Consider the following 23920-nt stretch of genomic DNA (forward strand, 5'->3'; position numbering starts at 1 on the left):
TGTTCTCTTTTTTTGTTTACAGGCAAGAAACTCGATTTCGAGCCAAATTTCAAAGGACCACGCAAGCATCGCAGCTGCACAGACTTGTGCTGCCTATTAGTATTCGTTGCTTTTCTAGTCTCCTGGGGAGCCTTAGGTTTTTATGGTAAGAACTGCACTCTTAATACATTCTGACTATTTTTCTAGAACCGATGAGAAATTCCTTTAATGGAAAAAAGCACATGTAGATGCACAGGGGATACAAATTGTCAGATAACACGTACAACCAGTAATTTGAAATGTCTGTATAATGAATTACCGGACCGGGTTAAGCAGAAAGGAACCAAGCTACATCAGTCACTTCCAATTTTAATTGAGCACTTTATCTCTTTACATGAATAGGTATGTTCGTGCGGATTTTCGTGCAAATTTCAGTTAATTTTCTGCCTAGCACGAAGCAAATTCCTTAAAATTTTCCGACAATTTTCCGGAATCCGCACAAACGTTCTCTCGTAAATAATGACTTTGCCTAGTTACATTTGGAAATAGCTGATGCGGCTTGGTTCCTTTCTGCTAGACGCGGTCCAATTTTGGAAGTTTTCCGTCTTAGTGGCAATTTTTCTTGGTCAATTGGAGCCAAAGTGTCTCTCTCTGATACATCACCAAACAAGCATACCTTTTTTCTGCTGCCAGTAAAAGAGTGAAGGAAGGAAATCGAAAAAAAATAACTTAATCTGTGGATAGCTGGACTTACTTGACGTTTTTTGATGGATTTAAATAAAATGTTGGTTTTTGTGGGCAAAAGTAGGGAATGCAAAAGCATTGCTCTTTTTTCGTTTTTTTTTTTTTTTCTTTTTTAATCTTTGCCTCCTTCTCGATGCTTTATTTTAGTGCATATTTCTCTTAATTTCAGCTTTCAAGCATGGCGATATTACCCCATTGATTTTGCCATCAGACACAGCAGGCCGTGTTTGCGGGGTGGATCCAGAAGTTGTGAGCCGAAGAAAACTGTTCTTCTTTGATTTATCACAATGTGCCAAACCAAATGTTGTGTTCAAAGGATGTAAAACACCTCAGGTACTATTTATTTTTAAACCATAGATCATTTTAAAGACCTTTTCAATCTTCTGATCATGAACTCAAAAATTCTTACAGAAATGAGGAAAAAATAAGTTGAAAACCCAGTAGAAATGATCCAAGAGAAAAGATTTTGCCAGGTGAACATGTGAAAGCTCTGCAACAATCCTAATATCTGCTCGTTAATTCGAAGAGTTCTCTCACCAACACTTAAAAAAATCCAATTTTTAGCGTTTCGTATATTCCATGAACAGCCCGCTTAGCGGCAACAACTACAGTGCGTACTCCATAAATTAATATGATTTTATTTTTTTATCCATGATAATGAAACTCCGAAATTTGTCTCGTTCAGGGCTGATTATTCACTGAGTAAAACTACTCTCTTTTCATTCCATTTTAGGTTTGTGTAGAACAATGCCCAAGAGAAAATTGGGCTGCGGATCCATACATCAATCAGCTCAAGCCTGCAAACTGGCCGACAATCCAGAAGCAGCTAATATGCACAAAGCCAGAGATAGCCAACTCGGTCAACAGCCTTAGCAAACTTAAAAGTGTAATCGATGAAAACTTATGTGCCAGATATTACATCAAAAGTCATTCCAGTAAGTCCTTCCTTTACTTTTCCATATTTTCCTTAATGCATGTTTCATATTCGTGTAAAATACAAGTATAAAAATTATCTGAATCTCCTCTACCTTTACAGTTGAATAAATTACTAATTCTAAGCTAGAGGAAAAGTTAAGTTTTGCTACTTTCTTCTCTGCATATACTCAGAAGTACAGAGACTTCCTGACATTGCAACAGGAACAAACTTGGGTCATTCAGAATGGGGAAGTCTCTGTTGGAATACCTATGGAAAATCGAGGGAACCTTGTCTAATTTGTTTACCTTTTTTAAGTGTTTCCTATTAAGCGTTCTTTTGACCAAGTATTACTAAGTCCTCTGAATCTTTGTTTCAGTTGCCAAACGATGCATTCCTACCCTTAAAGATATTAAAAGTGCAAACGATTTCCTTAAGGAAAACAGAGTTAATTGGACAGATTTAACCGATGGAGCACAAGCCATTCAATACTATGAAAAAGCAAGAATCGTAAGTTGTCAGGCTATTCCCAAAATTTTTAAATGGAAAGAACAGCTGTTTGAGTCATGAAATGGTGTTTTCAATACTTGTTCTTATTTTTAGTTGATATATTATCTAAAATGCAATAAAATACAATGAAAACTTGAGAAATCAATTTAATTCCCTTTTAGTGTTAACTCTTCTTTTTCATTCACGGACTAATCTTTTAGCCAACAGCCATGTTTGCCAAGCTCTTAAGTATTGAGCATGTACATATAAATCACGAATAAATATAATAAATTCGTCAAACCAATAAAAACATTCCATTATCTCTAGGAAAAGAGAGGCAGCCTTGTGCCCATCCTGCAGCTGCTTGTCTAGGTAATCTTTACCCCAAGAGTTGACCATTCATGCAAGTTTTCACTTGCCTCTCTTCGTTAATTCGGTCAACATGTTCCAACCACTTTCTTTATCTGACGTCAGCCCATTTTGCAGAACTATACATGACACAAGTATCCCTTGTTGAACTTGCTGGTCTACCAATCCCAAAAAGTAAAACTCACTATTTTTTTAAAAAAAAAAAATATATTCATCTTCACTGTGTGAAATTGTTGTTTGGTCGCAGCTCCAACATTAATGTTTAGCATTAAAATTATTCATAATATTCATATCCATACTGGACTGAGTTGCAACAATGATACATAAACTACCTGCTTCTTATTTTGGTATCAAATAACATTTATTAATGGAGGCTCTTCCAAAACCAAAGCTAATTTTTTTTTAATGTTGATCGAATGACACATTAGTAGAATAATTGGATTAAATTTTCCATGAGGGAAATACTATCTCTGGCTAATTTTAGAATATGCATGATCAGTCAGGTAGGATTGAAAGATTCAACTGTACAGAAAATGATGTAAGTAGTACGAGATCAGTCCGTATTCTTGAATAATTGTCGATTCCATGTTTAGGGGTGCGTTTGGTAGATTACAATCGTATAGTACATCGTAACTGAAACATAAGAAAAAAAGAAAGCTATTGGTAGGATGTATTTGGAGAAATGTACATACAAAGAATATAATAATCGAAGGAGTAGGTTGGTTGCCGAAAAATTGGTAAGTAATAAAAAAAAAATTTAAAATTTAGGTTTAACCATGCCACGGATGGATCATGTCCTCTGGAAGGAAAAAAGGTAAGGAACAGATGAGAAAAATAAGGACAAGAAAGATTAAACGGAAGTTTCTTTTGCGAAGGCACGAGTTATGGGTCTGTTAATGACGGGTTTATCGTCGATTTCGACGTCACTATTTTTCGGAGCGGAAGTAACGATGGGAGAATGACTACTGTAAGGTTTTAAACGGGAAACATGAATTAATTCATTAGATAGAGTACCTCGTATCGGAATTTCAACAATGTAATTATCTAACTGTTCTTTAGATATGATTTTGAAAGGTCCTTTAAATAAGGGATCTAATTTGGAATTTCTTTTCGATAAGCTGACCATTACCAAATCTCCAGGTTTGAAGAAAATTTCATGTCTATCAGAATCGTAACGCTTTTTATCCCTTGCTTGAGCTTTTGCAAGTAAAGTTGGTACGTTTTTTCGGATATCAGTTAAAATATCAATATTTTCTAAAAGATTGGAATCCAAATTTCTCGAGGGAAGAATTGCAGAGAGGGAGGTGTCGGGGTGGAATCCATATAACAAGAAAAAGGGTGAGTAGGTACAAAAAATTGAATGAAAAAGTTGTAAAAGATAGATATCCTTTGCCTAGAACCGAGAATCTGTTGAACGAATTGCGTAAAAACAATTTTTTCAGCGAGTTTGACTTTCTTCAAGGATTCTATCAACAAGAACTTTCCGTGAAATCAAGACCATATTCCGCATTCACAACACCTACCGGTTTATATCAATTTAAAAGACAACCTATGGGTATTTGTAATGGCTCCGCTAGCTTTTCTCGCGCCTTACATCGTGTTTTTGCAGATTTATTGTGGCATGGAGTTGTAATATATATTGATAATTTATATGTGTATTCCAAGACGAAGGAAGAACATGCTAAACTTTTAAAAATTGTTATGGAACGCCTCCTTCATCACGAATTGCGCGTTCGCACAAATAAGTGTCGCTTATTTCATAACAGTTTAGATGTGCTCGGTTTTCATATTTCTAACTCCGACATTTCTCCTGCTGCGAAAAATCTTAGCGCTATCAAGAACGCGAAACCTCCCAAAAATTTAAAAGAATTACGTTCTTTCTTAGGTTCTTGTAATTTTTACAGAAACTTCATCTTTCATTTTGCCAATCTTTGCAAACCTCTTTACGATGTTGTCAAAAATAGTGATGACAAACACTTTGAATGGACACCTGAGGCAGAATCCGCTTTTGCTCTTCTCAAAGAAAAATTTACCTCACCTCCCGTCTTGCAAAATTTTGATGAAACGTTAGAGACAATTCTCATAGTTGATAGTTCCAATATCGCCACGGGAAGTATCCTTGCTCAAAGAGGAAAAGATAATAAAGTGCATCCAATAGGCTTTTATTCCAAAATTTTACCCCCCCTTAAATCTTGGAGTGCCTCAGAATTAGAACTTAGAGGTATCTCTGAATCTGTAAAACATTTTTCAGAATTTTTATATGGTCGATTTTTCAAAATTTTCAGTGATCATAAAGCATTGGAATCGTTCAAAAATTTCAAGCCTAACACAGTTAGATTGAATAAATTGATAGCTCAGCTTATTGATTTTGATTTCAAAATTGTTTACATGAAAAATGATTCTCCAGCAATTAAAGCAGTTGATCATTTGTCTCGTTATCCAGTTGAATCTCTCAATGTAATTTCCTTTAATGATTCTCAGTACATTATAACCGCTCAAAAACAGGATGCTGAAATAACCCCGATTATACAGGCGATAACTTCCCCGAACTCAATTAAAAATAAAGCTATATTGAGAAAATCAAAACGTTTCATCATTGAAAACGACATTCTATATCATGTAACGTTCTCTCATAACGGAAAAAACCTCGCATTATATGTTCCTCAATCGTTACGCAACGAAGTTTTAAGAGATGCTCACGCCTCATTAAATTCGGGCGGAGGACATTTAGGTTTTAAGAGATCTTATGATAGAATTAAATTTAAGTACTACTGGCCTACATTACGTAAAGACTTAGTACTTTACATACAAGAATGCATTTCTTGTGCGGAAAATAAACGATCATATTCAAAATATGGAGAATTACACCCAATTTCACCTCCCCTATCTGGTAAACCGTTTTCACATGTAATTCTAGACTTCAAGGGACCTTTACCATCTTCAAATGGGTATTCTTATGTCTTGGTAGCCATGTGCACCTTGACCAGGTTCGCTGTAACGTGCGCTGCACGAAATGCTGATTCTTCCACCGTTGCAACATTTCTTATGCAAAAACTCATTCCACAGTACGGTTTCATAAATAAAATCAGTTCAGATCGTGGCACGCACTTTGAAAATCAGTTATTAAATTCTTTATGCAATTCCTTTAACATTCAACAGCAAACAAGTACAGCTTACCATAGTCAATCGCAAGGTTTAGTAGAACGTTTTAACCAAACTTTTCTTACAATTCTACGTCATTATATCAACGATACTAGAAAGAATTGGCCGACCTTGCTCCCATGGATAACGTTCGCTTATAACACAGCAACTCAAGAATCAACCGGATACCTACTGAGTGACGTAGGAATTCGCGTGTATTTTCAAGAAGATGGAATCGTTACAAAAGATTAAAGGACTGACTATCGGAGCACAATGGATGGCGGTGCGAGTTGGTAAGAAAATCCGAAGTACAGGGCTTTGCGGTGGAAATCGAAGTGGCCCGGCTCCTTTTGTTAAAAGAGGAGCTCGGTACTAGAGAGTCTTATCTTTCAATCCATCTCGTGACGCTGGTAATAAAAAATATAATAAAGATAGATGCGTACGACGTGATCACAGCAACGAGTAAGTGAAGCTTGCTCGATGCTAGGTTTTGAAAATTCATAGAGAGAGACCGAAAATATGGGAGAAAGGGAGATAGAGAATCTCTATGAATAAACGCGTTGCGTTATACGCGACATTTCTCTATGCAGATAAATGCTTTTAGGTATGAAGTTGAAATAGTTGTTCCCAATTGTAAAATGTTGCATTATGACCTCTCCGTTTACTTTTAGAATCAAAACTAATCATCCAATGTTCAAATGTTTTCAGACTGCTGAAAAAGTTTTTGATGACTTGAAAATATCTGGAGCATACATCATTTATGGAGCCCTAGCTGCTTTAGTCATCAGTGTATTTTACATTATATTACTAAGATGGCTCTCTGGAATCATGATTTGGTTATCGCTTCTATCATTCATCGTTATCCTCTCTTTCAGTAAGTTACTTCTTCCTTCTCATATCACTTCTCAATGAGTAACCAAGAAAAAAACAACAACAACAACAAATGAAAATCAATCAATAAGTATCTAACTGTATCAAATTTTTCACAATTTCTTATCTTATTCTATGTTGACAAACTAGTTAATGCTTTTTTTCTTAGAAAATTTCTGAAATTCAGTGCAATTTTCCTCAAATCAGAATGATTTCAATCATCAATAATATATAATTTACAAAAAAAAAGAAAAAAAAGAAAAAAAACGTCAACTCTTTCTTTTGATTTATAATTTTCTTATATTTTTTTAGGTGTTTTCCTGTGCTATGGAAAATATGTCGAGATTAAAAATAGCCCCAAGTCGGAATTCAGGCTTCCTCCGTCTATTATTAATCGTTCGATTGAAGATTACATTGAAGCATTTAACAACAATGAAGACATTTGGTTCTGGGCTATGATTGTCATTGGAATTGCTCTGGTCATTACCTTCTCCCTAATCATTTGTCTGCGGAAGCGTATCAGAATAGCCATCGCTCTAATCAAGGAGGGAAGCAAGTGAGGAATCATTGTTAATTTGACTTATAATATAAAAAAAATATGCATGATAAACGATGAGGAATTGGTAAAAGAAATAAAAAAGTTAGATGGAAACTTAAAAATACCAATTTTTATCAATGGTCTCGTGCAAATAATGCCCAACCTTTTAAAAATACAGACATTGTTAAAAATGAAAACATTAATAATTCAGATCTAGCCATTCAGTTGAAATAAGCCCTACACAACGGACAAAAGCGTTCCAAAATGCATCAGTACTGTAATTTACAGTAATGTGTCCAAGCATTTTACATATTTAGTTTTTCAATTCTGTTTTGTTTATTATTCATCAGCTTACAGTTTTTTTATCGTGAATTTGTCCGATATGTATTTCTCTGATGATTTTCATATTTTACGACTCCTCTTGAACAACTTTGGTCTCTTTACTTTACAAACAAAACAAGGAAGCAAGCTAAGTAACCTAGCAAAACCATGACAAGTTGAGATATGTAGTTACAAACTCACTTTCAACCAGAGAAAAGAAATAAAAAATGAGTCGACAATTTTCTGCTATTGCAAGACCAATACTGATTATAAAGTAAACAAACCGGGCCTGGTGCAGCAAAATCTAGGCACGCAGTGACATAGACTCTCTGGTAAATTTAGTCCGTATAGTCCATCCACCAATTTGTTGAATACATAATCTGACCTACTTTTATTTTGATTCATAATTTTGAATTTTTACCTTTTTCAGAGCCATTGGATCCTCTCTTACATCACTGATATTCCCTCTGTTCCCATGGATTTTGGATATCCTAGTCATTTCTTGGGCTGCAGTTGTATTCTTCTATTTGTATTCACTTGGAAAATCTATATACAAAGTAGAAGGCCTCTCAAACAGCTCCGATTGTGTTTGCACAAATTCATACAAGGTATTTTTTTCTGTCTCCACCTGTTGTTTTACTCAATTACTATCCCTTAATCCCGCATTTTTTTTTTATCATGCCTGAGGTAAGGAGCTGGAAATTTGTTTTATCAAAATTAACAGTGTCTGAAGAAGAGATGCAGGCTTATGAAAAATAGAAATACTATAATAAAATTGAAAAGTAGAAAAATCTGTCGAATGATCGATGAAATAATGCAAATATAAATCACTTGTCCAAGGTGATGTCATACAGATAGTAGAACTTCAATAATTAACTTACCTTTTGGTCTTTTACAATTTATCACGTCACCCTACTTTCCATCGATAGTTCCGTGGCTTTAGCTTTAATTTATGGTCTATCAATAATAAAATTTTGTGAATTCAGGTTGAATCAGCTGAATTTTGCAGTAGGGTGTCCCACTTTGAGGGTCACCTCCGAATTTTGATGATGGTACCCTCTAAATCGTTGACCCCACTCATAAAAATAAGATTGCACTAAAGAAAAAAATTCTAAAAAAATTTTTAAGGGTTGCGCACGGCCAAAAACTACCCCCCGGAATAGGGCAAAATGCAGAATTTTGCCCATTTTGACGATTTTTTTAAACAACATTGTAATTGAGCTAGGGTTCTGAAAATTTCACAGTAAGAGCATATGTTAGGGTACTTTAAAGAAAAAATTTTGTTCATGTCATCATGCGTTCCCAATTTTTGCTAAAAATCCTCAAAATCGGCTAAAAACGCGATAATTTCAAGATTTTGTATTTTTGTCTCATGACGATTTTTTCAGCTGACAAAGTTAAATTAATCATGAAACGTACCATTAATTGCATCTTTATACTCATTTTGACCAAAATTCATACTTTACTTTATTAACCCCTCCCCCTCCCCCTTCTTTATAACCGTAAATTCAGCGTTTCCTAAGTTGCGATAGGTGCATGTGATTTTTTTCTTTTTTCCATTAAAGATAATACTTTTATTCATATTCTTACATTTTAAATGTCGACGTAATGTTTCATTAAAGTGGTACTAACTTATATACAATGAGAGAGCATGATGTGAACTTGTTTTTAAAAAAAAAAAAAAATAATAACTTGTATTTTCGAAAAAAAAAAATTAATTTTACTAAAATAAATGGGAATGGACTCAAGCGCCAAACAATTAGAAACAGCATCATTCCTTTCTTCTAAAATACTTTCACAGAAGCTCCGTAGAAAAAGAAGAAACACCGACTCAATATTACTTCAAAACACGAGGTGAATCTTCCAAAAAAAAGTGGCAAGGTGCCTAAACAGTAGAGGAAATGCATGATTACTTCCTCTTTGAATACTTAACAACTGACGCTTCAGCGGTAATAACAGGCCAGTTCATCCCTCTGTTTTCGAAACTGGGGCTATTTTTCGGCGTCAATTTGATCCAACAGAAAGTGATTTGAAAGGACTTCAAAAAGTTTGCTTATTCAGTTTAAGATGTTCAATCTTTGCTGGTAAAAACCTCAGCTTTCAATTATTATTGCCCTTAAAGATGCGATTTGTATTTTACAAAAAAGTAGGTACAATAGTATTAATAAGAGAGTATCAGAGGCTTCATTGGCCACTTTTTCAAGACATTAAAGTTATCTTAGTGATAGGTTGGGGCCTCTGTCTGTTTTTGATTGATTTATTTCTAATGGCATGAAAAGAAAAACATTTAAAGCTTTAGTAACTAAAAAGAGCAATGATAATTGTCTCGGCAAGCTAGTGAAAAATGACACTGAATTACACACATTTTCATCCTATCATATGGTTGATTTCATAACAACGAAAAAATTAAGAAATTGCATCACATGAATAGTCATTGAATCTTCTTTGACGAAACTTCCTCCTAACTTTACCAGGTACATAAAAAGAAAGGAATAATGCATTTCCTCAACTGTTTTTTGTCACCTATTGCCTTGCACTATAACCTTGCCACTTCTTTTTGGAAGACTAAACTCGTTTTTCTGAACTATACTTAGTAGTAGTATGCTCTGAAGTTCTAAAGTATACTAAGTAACCATCCTAACCTAACCTATAACTTTTTTGTAAAATACAAATCGCATCTTTAAGGGCAATAATAATTGAAAGCTGAGGTTTTTACCAGCAAAGATTGAACATCTTAAACTGAATAAGCAAACTTTTTGAAGTCCTTTCAAATCACTTTCTGTTGGATCAAATTGACGCCGAAAAATAGCCCCAGTTTCGAAAACAGAGGGATGAACTGGCCTGTTATTATCGCTGAAGCGTCAGTTGTTAAGTATTCAAAGAGGAAGTAATCATGCATTTCCTCTACTGTTTAGGCACCTTGCCACTTTTTTTTGGAAGATTCACCTCGTGTTTTGAAGTAATATTGAGTCGGTGTTTCTTCTTTTTCTACGGAGCTTCTGTGAAAGTATTTTAGAAGAAAGGAATGATGCTGTTTCTAATTGTTTGGCGCTTGAGTCCATTCCCATTTATTTTAGTAAAATTAATTTTTTTTTTTCGAAAATACAAGTTATTATTTTTTTTTTTTTTTAAAAACAAGTTCACATCATGCTCTCTCATTGTATATAAGTTAGTACCACTTTAATGAAACATTACGTCGACATTTAAAATGTAAGAATATGAATAAAAGTATTATCTTTAATGGAAAAAAGAAAAAAATCACATGCACCTATCGCAACTTAGGAAACGCTGAATTTACGGTTATAAAGAAGGGGGAGGGGGAGGGGTTAATAAAGTAAAGTATGAATTTTGGTCAAAATGAGTATAAAGATGCAATTAATGGTACGTTTCATGATTAATTTAACTTTGTCAGCTGAAAAAATCGTCATGAGACAAAAATACAAAATCTTGAAATTATCGCGTTTTTAGCCGATTTTGAGGATTTTTAGCAAAAATTGGGAACGCATGATGACATGAACAAAATTTTTTCTTTAAAGTACCCTAACATATGCTCTTACTGTGAAATTTTCAGAACCCTAGCTCAATTACAATGTTGTTTAAAAAAATCGTCAAAATGGGCAAAATTCTGCATTTTGCCCTATTCCGGGGGGTAGTTTTTGGCCGTGCGCAACCCTTAAAAATTTTTTTAGAATTTTTTTCTTTAGTGCAATCTTATTTTTATGAGTGGGGTCAACGATTTAGAGGGTACCATCATCAAAATTCGGAGGTGACCCTCAAAGTGGGACACCCTATTTTGCAGGTTTTACGAAATGTACCTTTTTGACTCCAGTTTTATTTTTTTCTCCAAAACAGGATGGAGATTTGTGCACCTTGAACGAATGGAAACTCAACTGTCACAACAAGTTTTCTCCATCTACTCCATGTTTGGATGCCAAGTGCACGTATTCTCCACGTGAGTCAGATAGATATATCGACTATCTGCATCTTTACAATTTATTCGGACTTTTGTGGGGCATGGCATTTGTCTCCGGATTTTCGCAAATGGTCTTGGCTGGAGTTTTTGCCACTTGGTATTGGACGCTACACAAACGGGATGTTCCATATTTTGTTATTTGTGGCTCATTGGCCAGGACAATCCGGTAAGATGTTGGAATATCTAATTGCGATAAGTTGAATATTTTTTTGTTGAGGTTCTAGAGGCAGACATTTAGTGAAGGTAGATGTGTGATTGGTCGATTGTGTTGTACACATTATTCAGATCCAAAGTTTGATCTTTTCATCAAGCCAGATAATTTACTAGATAAGGCACCCAATTGCTTACTGATAACTGATTAAATATATGGCCTAATAAAGAGCTCAAAGTATTTATTTCTGTCATCTGTATGACACAAACGATCAATCCACTATCATAAAAATAGCGTTATTCCACCTTAGTCTTGTCTGTTCCGAGAGATGAACATAAAATTCCAGCAGTTAGTCTGCAGTAATGCAGACAGGCGTACTGCGTAACATTGTAGTTTGACCTCCTACACAAGTTATGATTAAAAATTCGGTAGGCTAAATTCTCTCTCAGCTTCAAAATGAAAGCACAAGCTAAAAAATTCAACTGTAAAACAAGTCATCTTGAAGCGAAAAAATAAAAAATTGCGTTTAGTTATCGATGTAGTTAAGTTTTTCTCACTTGACCTGTTGTTTTACCAATTATTATTTTGCCTCCTCTTTCTGTAAAAAACTGATGCACTTAACAAAAGCATTAATGTCAAGTTTCATGACAAGTCCTCCTTCAGTCCCCATTTCGAGAATTGCTATGACTAGCATAGGTATTCATCCTAGTATTGCAATCGGTTAGACTAAGAATAAAAAAAAAACTGTAATGAAGCTCACTTAATGCAGCATTTTCTCTCCTCTTTATTCTGATAGTCTTCTTACCCAATTTTTTTCATTCTCCACCAGGTATCACCTTGGGACAATTGCTTTTGGCTCTCTGCTCATAGCAATTTGTGGCTACATAAGAATTATGATTGAGTATATCCAGAAAACGTGCAAAAAGTATCAAGACAGTTCCATCGCCAAAGCAGTCATCTGGTGTTTCCGCTGCTTTTTCACGTTCTTGGATGCTGTTCTACGCTTTATCAGTCGAAATGCGTATATCATGTGTGCAATCCACGGCAGTAACTTCACTCGTTCAGCAAAGGATGCCTTCGGTCTTCTTAGTCGAAATGCAATCAGAGTTGTTGTTTTGGATCAGGTGAGTGCTAGCCAGCTGAACCTTTCATACTGAACACCATTCAAATTTTGTATCCAAACATGTTGCATAATTTTCTCTATAGCAGGAATTTTCTGTCTTCAACATGAATAACCTTTCATAAAAGTCCTCAAAACTTCCTGAGCGATTGTTACAAGTGCACATTGATGGCCAATTTGCGAAACTATGTACCTCCGTCTGTGATGTTGCAGATTGTTGTCATATTTTATCTTCTATTTGGAAAACAGTTAACGTAATTTCTAGCGCATTTTCTTGATTTTTCTTTTCTGCTAGCCATATATTCTATTTAAACTCTAAAATTAGCTTGCCTCTCTTTGAAATAATAAAATAGGAGCAAAAATCTAGATAAACATCGCAATGGAGGTATGTGGTTTTGAACTGCACTTCAGCCTTTGATACGCATGCATAATTTCTACATTTTACAGGGAAATGAGTTGGCGTTTGATGTCCAATAGTTCCATGTAATGTAGGAGGAGCCTCTTCCCTCAACATGTTAAAGACCTTTTACATCTGGCCTCTCTTCTTGATTTTTTTTATTTTTTTGTTTTACCAAAATGATTCGTCATTAACATTTACATATGGTTAAATTAATTTAGTACAATGAATAGAGGCTGTGATTGGAAATTTTTGCGAGTTATTTTTAATGTTTTGGAGACAAAGCTGGAGTTTATTTTGTTTCCTAACGTCATTGTTGGTGCAAAAAGTAGGAGTGATCAAACGAAATAACTAAATTTATTTTGAAAATGAAATGAAGTCTAATTAACTTTCTTATTTTTTCAGGTTACATCTCTGCTTTTCTTCATCGGAAAAGTTGTCATCACAGGAATAATGGTTGGTATCATGTACTACTTCCTTATGATCCGTCCAAATGATGTCATGGCTTCATTGAATTACCCTGGAGTCCCGATCATTTTTGTTGCCATCTTCTCGTTCCTTATTGCCTCCATGTTTTTCAAGGTCTATACGATGGCTATCGAAACTTTGTTCCTATGTTTTTGTAAGTATAAGATTGTTTACTATTCTTCTAATTTTTAACTTACATCCTCCCTCATCAAGGTCTTATATTGATAGATTTCATGAAATAAAAATTAAAAACGTATATATTTGAATTAGTTCCTTGAGTTCAAAACAACTTCCCTCCACTAATAATTATTCAGTATCAGTACGTACTGCTACACACCATCAAATTTTGAAGTTTTCTCATGGTTATCAAAATTGCTACTTTTAAACATATCTATAAGTAGTAATTGAAATTTATGTAATTAAAGTGTAGCCTGTATGATCAAATTGTACGATCATTACTGAATCACTTTAGAAGACTACAATAATGTCACATTAATCACCCTTGTTCACAACAATAATCATATGAGGCTTCTTAAGGAGGTGCTGTTTAAGGAACGATCATGTATGCAGCCTTCATGCTTTGAAATCTGTTATCTATCAAATTAGCTTTGAAAGCCTATCTACACATTTCCAGACTCAAAATTTGCTCGTGTCATTTTTTTAATTCTTAAAAATTGGAAAGGTTTGTCTCATCAAAGATTTTGTATTTGTTCTAATTTCAGGTGAAGATTCTGAAAGAAATGATGGAACAGCAAACCGTCCGTATTACATGTCAAAGTCACTCAGGAAAATTCTGCATCGGCATAATGAACCTAGTGTAGCATGATTGCTCCAATGCATTCCTTTCACTATTTGTTAATTATCATACATTTAAATCACATTTTTTCTGCTAAGTAGTTATTTTTGTTAATGTTTTCTCCTTTAATTAAGTATATGGTTCCTCCGTATCAGTTCTCCCTCTCCTTCTTAGTTGACTCTTAGAAGCATTTCGACTATGAAACTTCAAAAACACATATTTGGGTTTAATGCATTACAGACCACCTATCATACTTGACTTTCTTAGTAAGAAATAAAAAGTCATTTTTCTAAAACTTAGGTGAAGATACGTATTTTTGCAGTTTCATTATCGATACGTTACCTATGATGAAAACAAGTGGCTGTCTTTTAAAGTAAAAAATTCATATTGTAAATATTATATATTCATCTCATGTTTTTAAGTAATTTCTCTCTTTAAAAATGTTGAATGTACCTTTTTTTAAAAAAAATCAACCATTCATTTTAAATTTTATGACACACGTTTTTGCTGAATTTTCTTGATGAAAATTAACTTAGAGTCAAAACTTTTCCAGTGGTCCCCTCAGTAGAATTTCTGTCAGAGCGCTCAATAGAACCCTTTTTATGATTAGATTTTGAATGTCAGGGAAAGATTTCCTTTCATTACAACAAGATACCAAACTTTCAATAGTTTCTTCCTTCAGTTTCGTTCCTCTGCATCATTCTTTACCTCGTATTTTCTTTCTTCTCTCCAATTTTAGTCAGAAATACTTTAAATCCCCCCCCCCATTTTTCCCTTTTCAAAGTGAAAATATTGCCCTATAAAAAGTTTAGGATACCATTTAAGTTTACGGAACATTTTATTATCATTAGATTTTTATTCAGAAATAGCAATTATTATAATTGTATGAGCTGTTATCATGAAGTGCCTTATTTAATTTGTACCACTTTGTAATAAATTTGAAGCTATAATCCACATTATTCTCCATCTTATGTGGACGAGTGTACACTTTTAAAATATTTGTCTGTCAAATAATTATGCAAGACTGATAACCCTGTATTATTATCCTTGTCGATTTTATTGAGATGTTAATTTTCTACTTTTATTAAGTTGTTTATTCATTTTTGCCCGACAACTTTTTCAATACTTGCATTATTTTAAAACTTGAAATTTGCTCTTCTTCAGCCAAGGTGGTTTATGTAAGTGAGGAATCCTTATTTTTTCTTGAATTATACTGCCAAGCACTGAAATGCAAGTATCTGTCGGATAAAATTTTCTTTAAAAATTTGTCAAAGTTTAGGGAGAGCCAGTAATCTGGAAGGAGTGCAGTATTTTTTATAAATTATTGTACCCTCCCAAAAAAGAAGAAAAAAAAATTTATAAGTGTCATTTTCTTCTTTCCAAGAAAAATATATTTTAATTCATCCATATTGATTTAGTGCAAGTATTATTTTTGTGATATTTTACTTCCATTTTGTCTGACAAACAGGCTCCCCTCGTTTTATCATCACTTGTTATGTTTATTGGTTTTAACTTTGCAGAAACGTTAAATTAAAGTTGAATTTTCAATATTTTATGCCTAGGATGAGATTGAAATACAGTGATTCAAATTTAGGTCTCAAAAGACTTTAGTTGGATGTTCTTGGCGTGGCCAAACTAGCATGTAATAAATTGCTTTAACATATCTATCAATGTAATATGTAAGCCAAAAACTTGACAGATTTCACTTTCCTAGCCCAAAAAGTGATAACATTCTTTTCGTAGGAGAGTAAAGAATCATTTTCAAAAAGAAAAAAGCTTGCAACTTTTTTTAACGCTAAATCTTGTTTCCATCATTGTAAAATTTGCAATTTATTCTGTTTGATAATATTCTTTCGGCTGATGCGCAGCAACTATTGTCCTTTTTTTTTTTTTTTTTGATGAAAAGTCAAAATTTGCCAAAATATTTGCTTCTTCAGTGCAATAAAATGCTAGCCAGTTTGACCATGACAAGACCTCGATATGAATAACCTTAAAGTTGGTTGCTTATTTTACCCACAAAGCATCTTGCCTGTCTTGTGAATATTGTTTTAAATTTCATCTATGAGGTAGAAAGTTGCTGATTTTTAAAATTTAATAGTCATATGTTGAAACATCAGAACCTTTAGAATAAAAACTTCCGGAATTAAAAAAAAAATAAAATGAAAAAATGATTTATATTTTTGGCCCAACTTCAGCACACAGTCAAAAAAAGCCCAACCTGCTTGTCTCTGCTTCAATTCAATGGCAACATTGAGATAAATCAATTTTTCTCAAATTTAAGCACCTACTGAGTATTTTTATTTCTTGTCATAGGAAATTTCTGATGCATAACATGGTCAGTTCTTGGAGCTTACCAAATGTTGATTGTTTTGTGCTTAACAAGCTACCTTCATTGTTTCATTGTAACTTTAACTGTAACTGTTGCAGCATTTACCCTCTCCTTTTTGTATCATATCATTAAATTTCATAAATTTTTTTTATATTTGTATCACATAATTGTTTATCTTCCATCCTTGTCAATCCTTCCAGCATGGAAAAAAAGTTTTTAATTTTTAAGTACCTACTACAGGCTTTACTTCATGATATCTACTAATTTAAAACATCAAGTACAGGGATATTTAAAGGTTTTCTTTACTGCTGATTGCAAATCTAGATTCCTCAAGTTACAAAATATCGATGGCAAAAGAATGGAACCAAGCATCTCCGTTCGCAATGTTGCAAACTTCCTGTCATACTTTATTTTTTCTCTCGAAAACTAGTTGATGTAATTCAAATCTTAAAAACTGCCTTACTTTTTCTTCTCTGTTAACAAAATATTCTGTTTAAAGTTCAAGCTCTGAAGTTGGCTTGTTCCTTTTTGATAAAATGAATTAGGAGTGAAAATTCTGAAACATCACAGTGGAGGTACGCGGTTTTGCACATTGGCCATTGATTTGCATTTTCACCGACATTTTAAGATTTGAGCCTTACCATCCATCCTAAAAGATAATTGGTCGGAATTAAAACTACAAATTTATCAACAAATAATCTATTTTCCTAAAAACTGGTAATCTTTCTAACAATATAAAAGTCTTAATTTTCTATGGATAGGTGTGCCATAAAATGTACAAAGAACAATAAATACTTAAAAAATAAATAGGTACAGTTAAGTTTAGGTCCACTGTACAGTCTACGTCATAAAAAATTGCAAAACCCAGAGTGAATAAATACTCTCTTGCTTAAGATGAATCAGTGATGTTGAGCACTTGTTTCAATTCATATATTTGATCAAAATCAGCCTTTGACTTTCCACAAGTCCTTGCGAAGTTTCATGAACAGGTAGATGAACACGAGGAATATCACATTCCATATCATTGCACTGACAAAACCTTTGAATATTTCAGGGGCGAAAATGTTGGAATACCTCATGGTGATAGCTCGGAATGAGATAATTGGTTGAGTCAGAGGAACTAATCGGTTAAAAAGTTGAATGCTGTAGTGGGCTCCTTCCAGGGCCCAAAAGAATCCTGAAAAATAAAGCGCATATTTGGTGAAAAATGAAAATGCTCAAGGCCTTAAAAAAGAAGCCCAATTACAGATGTGTCAATCAGGCCTGCCCAATCAAAAATGCAACAGGCAATTTTTTACGATTTACCGCCGGTTGTTCTCTTAATGTTTCTTCCTCTCTTGTTATCTCATGTTTCCTGAAATGAGACAAATATTCCTTCACTGATCCAAATTCTAGAATGCCTCAACGCCGGCCATTTTACGAGGGTTTGTTCATTTCGCGCCGCACAACCACCCAACCCGTGAGTGGGATCATGCTAATTCAGTGATCACTCGAAGCCTGAAAGTCTGCATTGAAAGTCTCACTTGAAAATAATTTTGAGTCTGTTCTACTCTAAGATGAACTTACCACAAATTAACATGAGTAAGAAGTTGCTTCCAATGCCAGCGAATCCAGCAGCAGTCAGATTTTTTGAAGTAATCGACAATATTATTCCTGAAATCAAACCGAAACCTCTAATCAAAATATACCTAAGTAAGTCAACAAAATTCTCTACGATGTATAAAATTGAACATACATAAATGCTCTGAAGTTCCGATGGTTCAATTCGGATAATGTGGGGTCGCTGAGTCGAAAATGACGTCTTTTTATGGACGGTGCCGGGTATCTACTCAAAAGCGCAAATCCAAGCACACATCTGAAGGTGGTAAATGCGTAGGTAGCCCATCTGCGCAAAAGGAGTGTTGAGACTCATCCGAAACATGCAAGTACCTGAATAAACCAAAATTTAAAAGGAAACATGCGCATGATGATTTGGACTGCATATTACAATTTGGAAATATAAATTTCTGGCTCATCTGAGAAAACATTTATGTGCATAGGGAAACTTTGGCACATCCGTTGTTTTTAAACTGGGCCAGAATGTATAGTTTCAAATTGCAAATGCATTCCATTTTATCAACGTCTTAACTGGAAAATTATGCATGGAATTTCCCTGGTAAAAATTGGCGATAGGAGCTTCGTTTCGAAATACCACAGGAGTTCTTATAGCCGACTAAAGAAGGCTATTGAAAATCATAGCTGGCTGTAGAAAGCGGAGCAAATCATATACCCGGGCTGTACGAAGCTATAAAAAAGTATACAGTCGGGCTATAGTTCCTATCGCCGGGCTTTACACTTTATCGCCATTAGCTATAAAAGGCTATACGAAATTGTGTAGAAATTCGTGTGCTTTGGAAATCATTAAGTTTGATACGGAACTACATTGGTACTTACAAAACACACATTATATTTTCCTTTAACACATATTTTTTTTCATCAATTAAAATGAGAATTATCCATACAGAGTGTGCAAACATTTCAAAATCATGAGTTATAAATCGCTGACTCCGCAAGATAAAATATTAAAGCCTAACACAAAGCGGAGCGGCGACGCACTGCGGCGCCTACAAACCTAACAGGGATACTTCACGCATTGCGCAATGCGTGAAGTATCCCTGTTAGGTTTGTAGGCGCCAATGCGCGTTTCATGCTCTCTGCCCGCCCGCCGCAACGTGCCACGGCGTCTGAAACAACTATTTCACACCAGAGATATTGCACAGTATCATAAGAAATTGAAAGCCCTCCAACATATTAAGAATGACAGGCATCCTTCAAAAGTACGGAACATTCCTCGCAAAATAAATCAAGTTACTACGGCACAAAAAGAGAGCGGTGGTCCAAAAACTAACTAAGTCCTAGTATCCGTATTTAGTAACGTTTAGCATAAACTTTATCGTCTGGCTGTTGCTTAGTCGCCATCGGCTATAAAAGGCTGAAAGAAATTGTACAGCCGGCTACAGAAGCTATTGGAAATCTTACAGCCGGCTTTATGGTATTTTGGAACACAGATTCTACCGCCAATCTTTACCAGGGTTTAGGCTGGTCTCGAGGATTTTCGTAGGAAAATTTCGCACCTAGACGTCAGAATAATTTTTTTTTCAAAACAGGGGAAAATCCAAACAAAGGATGACTCGGTACAGTAGATTAAAAGGACCTCCACAAATCTTACACGGATACTTCTTTTTTTTTAGTTGTTTTATTTCGAGGATCGGCAACAGTTTAATATATTCAAACAATTAATACGTTTTTCAAAAAATTAAAAATGTCGAAATAAAAAGCAGTAATAACTTTACTTCATCGACACAATAGCGACGCTGGAATTAGACGAGCACGGCACCCTCGATATCGCATGCAACAATCATTGAGCGCATTTTATTTCAACGCCTGGATGCAACTATTCGAACGCCACGGATGTCCGTATTGCATATGCTCGTAAGTGAAGGCGTTTTGAATTTTCAGGCTTTCTTTGAGGCTCCAGTCAGCTCTAGTTTTCCTTGTCTCCTTTTTATGAATTTTAAGGGCAATCATTTGCTCAAATCATCGTTTGTGCTCATGAAAATTTGCGCTTTTTGAATTTCTCCCCACTTTTTTCAGACTTGGCATCCCATAATTAATAAAGCTCGGCCTTTAGAAATTCAAAAATTTGTCTCTGTTTTTTTCCTTTTTGTTCTCCTTCGTTGTTTTGTCGATCAGTGTAATTTCTCATTTCATTGTGAAACCAAATAATCAAAATAATCCTTCACTTGCCAAGAATCCACTTGTTAAGATGTAAATTATGGATTAATCGCTTAGCTTGCCACATTGAATAATGAAGGTTTCCTTACATTCGAAAAGTGTTACAAAATCGTAGAATGCTCATCAGATTTCTCTATTGGAAATGAGAAAAAGACGTTTTTATGACATTCAGAACTGTAGGATCTTACCTTATGCAAATTTTTTTCTTCTTCTTTTTACATGCGTCAAGTGCTGATACAGAAATGAAATTCTCTACCTTCAAATAACTTCGTATGACAATTACGTCGCACGAATAATTTTTTTTTGTCGATTTCTTTGTGGTTTTTTTTTTTTTTTTTTTTTTTTTTTTTTTTTTTACGCGCGTCCTCTTGTGGATATCATGGTATCCATTCATATTTAGGTGTACAAAAGTTTCATCAGACTGTAAAAATGCACATCGCCAAAAAGAAAATAAGAATAAACCATCGTCTACTTACCAAATAACATTCCTTGACTTCCTACTACAACGAGCAATGCAAATGCCAGGGTGGGGTCACCTTTAAACGGCTGACCAAAAACCAAGAATATGATGGCCAATAATTCCACGATTTGTATGACCAAAATGGTCATTTGAACTATTACGTGGGACAACGCAACCTCCAGAAAAGTAATACCTGAAAAATGAAATAAGATGAATTTCATGAAAATCCATATTTCCGATGAAATTATTAAAAACTAATATGAATTCATCTTAATAGGTAAAGTAATGTCAAACTCAGAGTTTTCTATCGATATATTCAGGCTAACAAACCGAAAGCTCTTAAATTTATTGATGTCAGTTAGATGCCTATTTGAAACTTTTCGAGCCTGGATCAGGCCAACTGATTCGAAAGCAAAGCGGCATATTTGGACTGCATTTTGCAATTTGTACCTATAAATTCCGACCCGGTTTAAAAACAACGTATGAGCCATTAGTTTCCCTATGCACATAAGTGTTTTTTTAGATGAGCCAGAATTTATAGGTCCAAATTGCAAAATGCAGTCCATTTTAGTAAAGCAAAATCATCCATCAGCTTACCTGAGCTCATGACTCGCTCCATCACCCCACTCTCTTTTTCTTCACCGATGATTCCAGTCGTAAAAACTGTGGGTAGATAAAACACGGCTCTGAAATAATAAAACAAAAAATAATCATGTTCAAATCGACAAAAATAAATTAAAATGCAAACTCCCCCAAACCTTCATAAAATTCCGTATAGCAGCCAGGCAACAAACCAGCAGGTATGATTCGATTTCAAAATTGCAAAACGAACTTTAAGATATGCGTACTTAAAACGTGGTCAAATGCGTAGATTTTTTGCTCTTGGTTTTAATAAAGTGTTGGCAATCAGCGATCGCCGTTGATTTGAAACCATTGTGATGAACAGAGAAACGAGTGTGGTGAAATCTGTGATCTTAGTTGCGTTTGATCTGAATGAGCAACTAAATTAACTGAGAGGCAACGCGTACAGTATCAAGGATAAATGCAGGCGCTCCAAGTCGAATCGTGCCAAGAATAAAACCTGCGAATGAAATATTGTGATTTGCAAGTGAGACGCATCATACAGCTTGCATATTGCCTGCAGTTCATAATTAGGTACCTTTGTTGAACATATATTTTTAGCTTTCTTATTTACAACTTTTTCATTCCAAATTTTCATCGATCAATTATTAGAGATTATTTTTCCTAGTTCTATGTCTGATACCTCATAAGTGCAGTTTTGCGTGATTTATCGTGTTCCTGTACGCTACTGCGATAATTTTTTTTTTTTTTTTTACAAGCATTCCTTGTTTCATTATTTTTAAACTCTAACCGTGTCCAGGAATATCCAAAGATCACTTAATCAATGAGCTCTTGAAAGTACTTCACAACACACTACTTGTTTTTCGGAATATCGTTTGCGGAATGTAATTTATTTCTCTTTCATTTTTTACTTATCTATACGGCGTTTAGAATGATGAATTTGTCCTGGTATTTACATATTAAAATACTTACATTATTACTAAACCTGGCGTACAGAACGTCGAGAAATCATAGTCATAACTTCCGAAAACCGGTTGTTCCATCTGAATTAGGAGAAAGGAAAAAATGAAGAATTTTAGCGGACACTTGAACAAAATCGATCAACTTGTTTTAGTTGATAAATTAAGTCGAACGATGAAATAAGAAAAAAATATAAAAGACTGCAAATATCCTGATGAATATCAGTCCAAAATTGAATCAGTGAGTTCGAAAACACACCAACTCGGGTTTTTTCGATTTTCACTTTTTTACGGCTTAGTAACACTTATGGATAGAAGCATCTGCACGCAAAGGGAAATTTCGAAAGTTCAATCGGAAATGCTCGAAACAGCCACGGGAAAAGGGAAAAATCGAAGTATTTCATTGTAAATACCAATTTTTGGCCATTTCAAGGGAAACGGGTGACTATCCGATTTTGCAGTTTTCTTTTTTCGGTTCAGTATACCTTGTACCAACAAGTTAGATAAATATTCAAGCGTTATGCAGGTCGAAAAATGTAAATTTTTCAGGGCAGACTATGAAAAATCAGTATCTGAAAGTCAGTGAGGACGAAAACACAAAGACAAAATGTAACGAACGAAAAAATTATGAAAGAACAAACATAGATGTGGTTAAAAATTTTAACTTCCGCCGCCGCGCCGACCGCACTGTGTTGGCGCAATGAAGTATACATGCAGTCTTGTAGGCGCTATGCGTTTCACGCCGACCGCTGCTGACCACACTGTTTGGCGCAATGCGTGAAGTATTCATGCAGTCTTGTAGGCGCTATGCGTTTCCAGCCGACTGCTGCTGACCGCAGTGTGTTTGACGCAATGCGTGAAGTATTCATGCAGTCTTGTAGGCGCTATGCGCTTCCAGCCGACTGCTGCTGACCGCAGTGTGTTTAACGCAATGCGTGAAGTATTCATGCAGTCTTGTAGGCGCTATGCGCTTTATGCTGACCGCCGCGCCGCTCGCTCCGTTCCAGGTCAAATTGCGTGTTTGGTTTCTCTCTTAACTCGACTAATTGGACCGCGTTAAACAGAAAGGAACCAAGCCACGTCAGCTATTGCCAAATTTAATGGGGCAATTTAATTTTTTACATGAAAATGGTTGTGCGGATTTTCGTGCAAATTTCAGTGAAAATTCTCCATGGTGCGAAGCAAATTCCTTAACATTTTCAAAGAAATCCGAACAAACGTTCTCTCGTAAAAAATTCAATTGCCCAGTTAAACTTGACAACAGCTGATGTGGCTTGGTTCCTTTCTGTTAAACTCGGTCCAATTGAAGGTGTTGTCTCTTGTTTCACCGAGGACGACAAAATTAGAAATTACTCTACTTTTACTCTGAGGAAATGAGAGATTTTGTCGTCTTTTCTCGTTTGTAATTTATTTTCTGAATCCGATTTTTTCTCTCTATTTTGATACCTACATTCAAAAAGATTGCAAAATTTGCCGCCCCCTACATTTTGCCGCCATGGGCTGCGGCCCATATGACCACCCCCTTAATCCAGCCCTGTCTGTAACTT

At 34.9% G+C, this 23920-nt stretch overlaps 2 protein-coding genes across 3 annotated transcripts in view; one reads left to right on the forward strand and one right to left on the reverse strand.

Annotated features, from left to right (window-relative positions):
- Ctl2 (Choline transporter-like 2) overlaps positions 1 to 16749 on the forward strand; it is a 68148-nt gene extending 51399 nt beyond the window's left edge. For both annotated transcript variants that reach the window (XM_019055047.2, XM_019055048.2), the window contains exons 3-13: positions 23 to 145; positions 893 to 1056; positions 1457 to 1658; positions 2016 to 2146; positions 6344 to 6509; positions 6818 to 7061; positions 7795 to 7972; positions 11217 to 11503; positions 12318 to 12612; positions 13411 to 13627; positions 14196 to 16749. In XM_019055047.2, the coding sequence (XP_018910592.2) occupies positions 23 to 145; positions 893 to 1056; positions 1457 to 1658; positions 2016 to 2146; positions 6344 to 6509; positions 6818 to 7061; positions 7795 to 7972; positions 11217 to 11503; positions 12318 to 12612; positions 13411 to 13627; positions 14196 to 14299 (2111 nt within the window). In that variant the 3' untranslated portion in view covers positions 14300 to 16749. The remainder of the gene's footprint in view (positions 1 to 22; positions 146 to 892; positions 1057 to 1456; positions 1659 to 2015; positions 2147 to 6343; positions 6510 to 6817; positions 7062 to 7794; positions 7973 to 11216; positions 11504 to 12317; positions 12613 to 13410; positions 13628 to 14195) is intronic.
- Positions 16750 to 17281: 532 nt separating this feature from the next.
- LOC109039548 (ABC transporter G family member 20) overlaps positions 17282 to 23920 on the reverse strand; it is a 49939-nt gene continuing 43300 nt past the window's right edge. Inside the window, exons 12-16 of the mRNA XM_072296053.1 lie at positions 22387 to 22457; positions 21430 to 21518; positions 20849 to 21025; positions 18165 to 18251; positions 17282 to 17775 (exon numbers count right to left, since the gene is read on the reverse strand). Of these exons, the coding sequence (XP_072152154.1) occupies positions 17543 to 17775; positions 18165 to 18251; positions 20849 to 21025; positions 21430 to 21518; positions 22387 to 22457 (657 nt within the window). The 3' untranslated portion in view covers positions 17282 to 17542. The remainder of the gene's footprint in view (positions 17776 to 18164; positions 18252 to 20848; positions 21026 to 21429; positions 21519 to 22386; positions 22458 to 23920) is intronic.

This window comes from Bemisia tabaci, chromosome 2 (assembly GCF_918797505.1).
Source record: "Bemisia tabaci chromosome 2, PGI_BMITA_v3".
Taxonomy (NCBI): Eukaryota; Metazoa; Arthropoda; class Insecta; order Hemiptera; family Aleyrodidae; genus Bemisia; species Bemisia tabaci.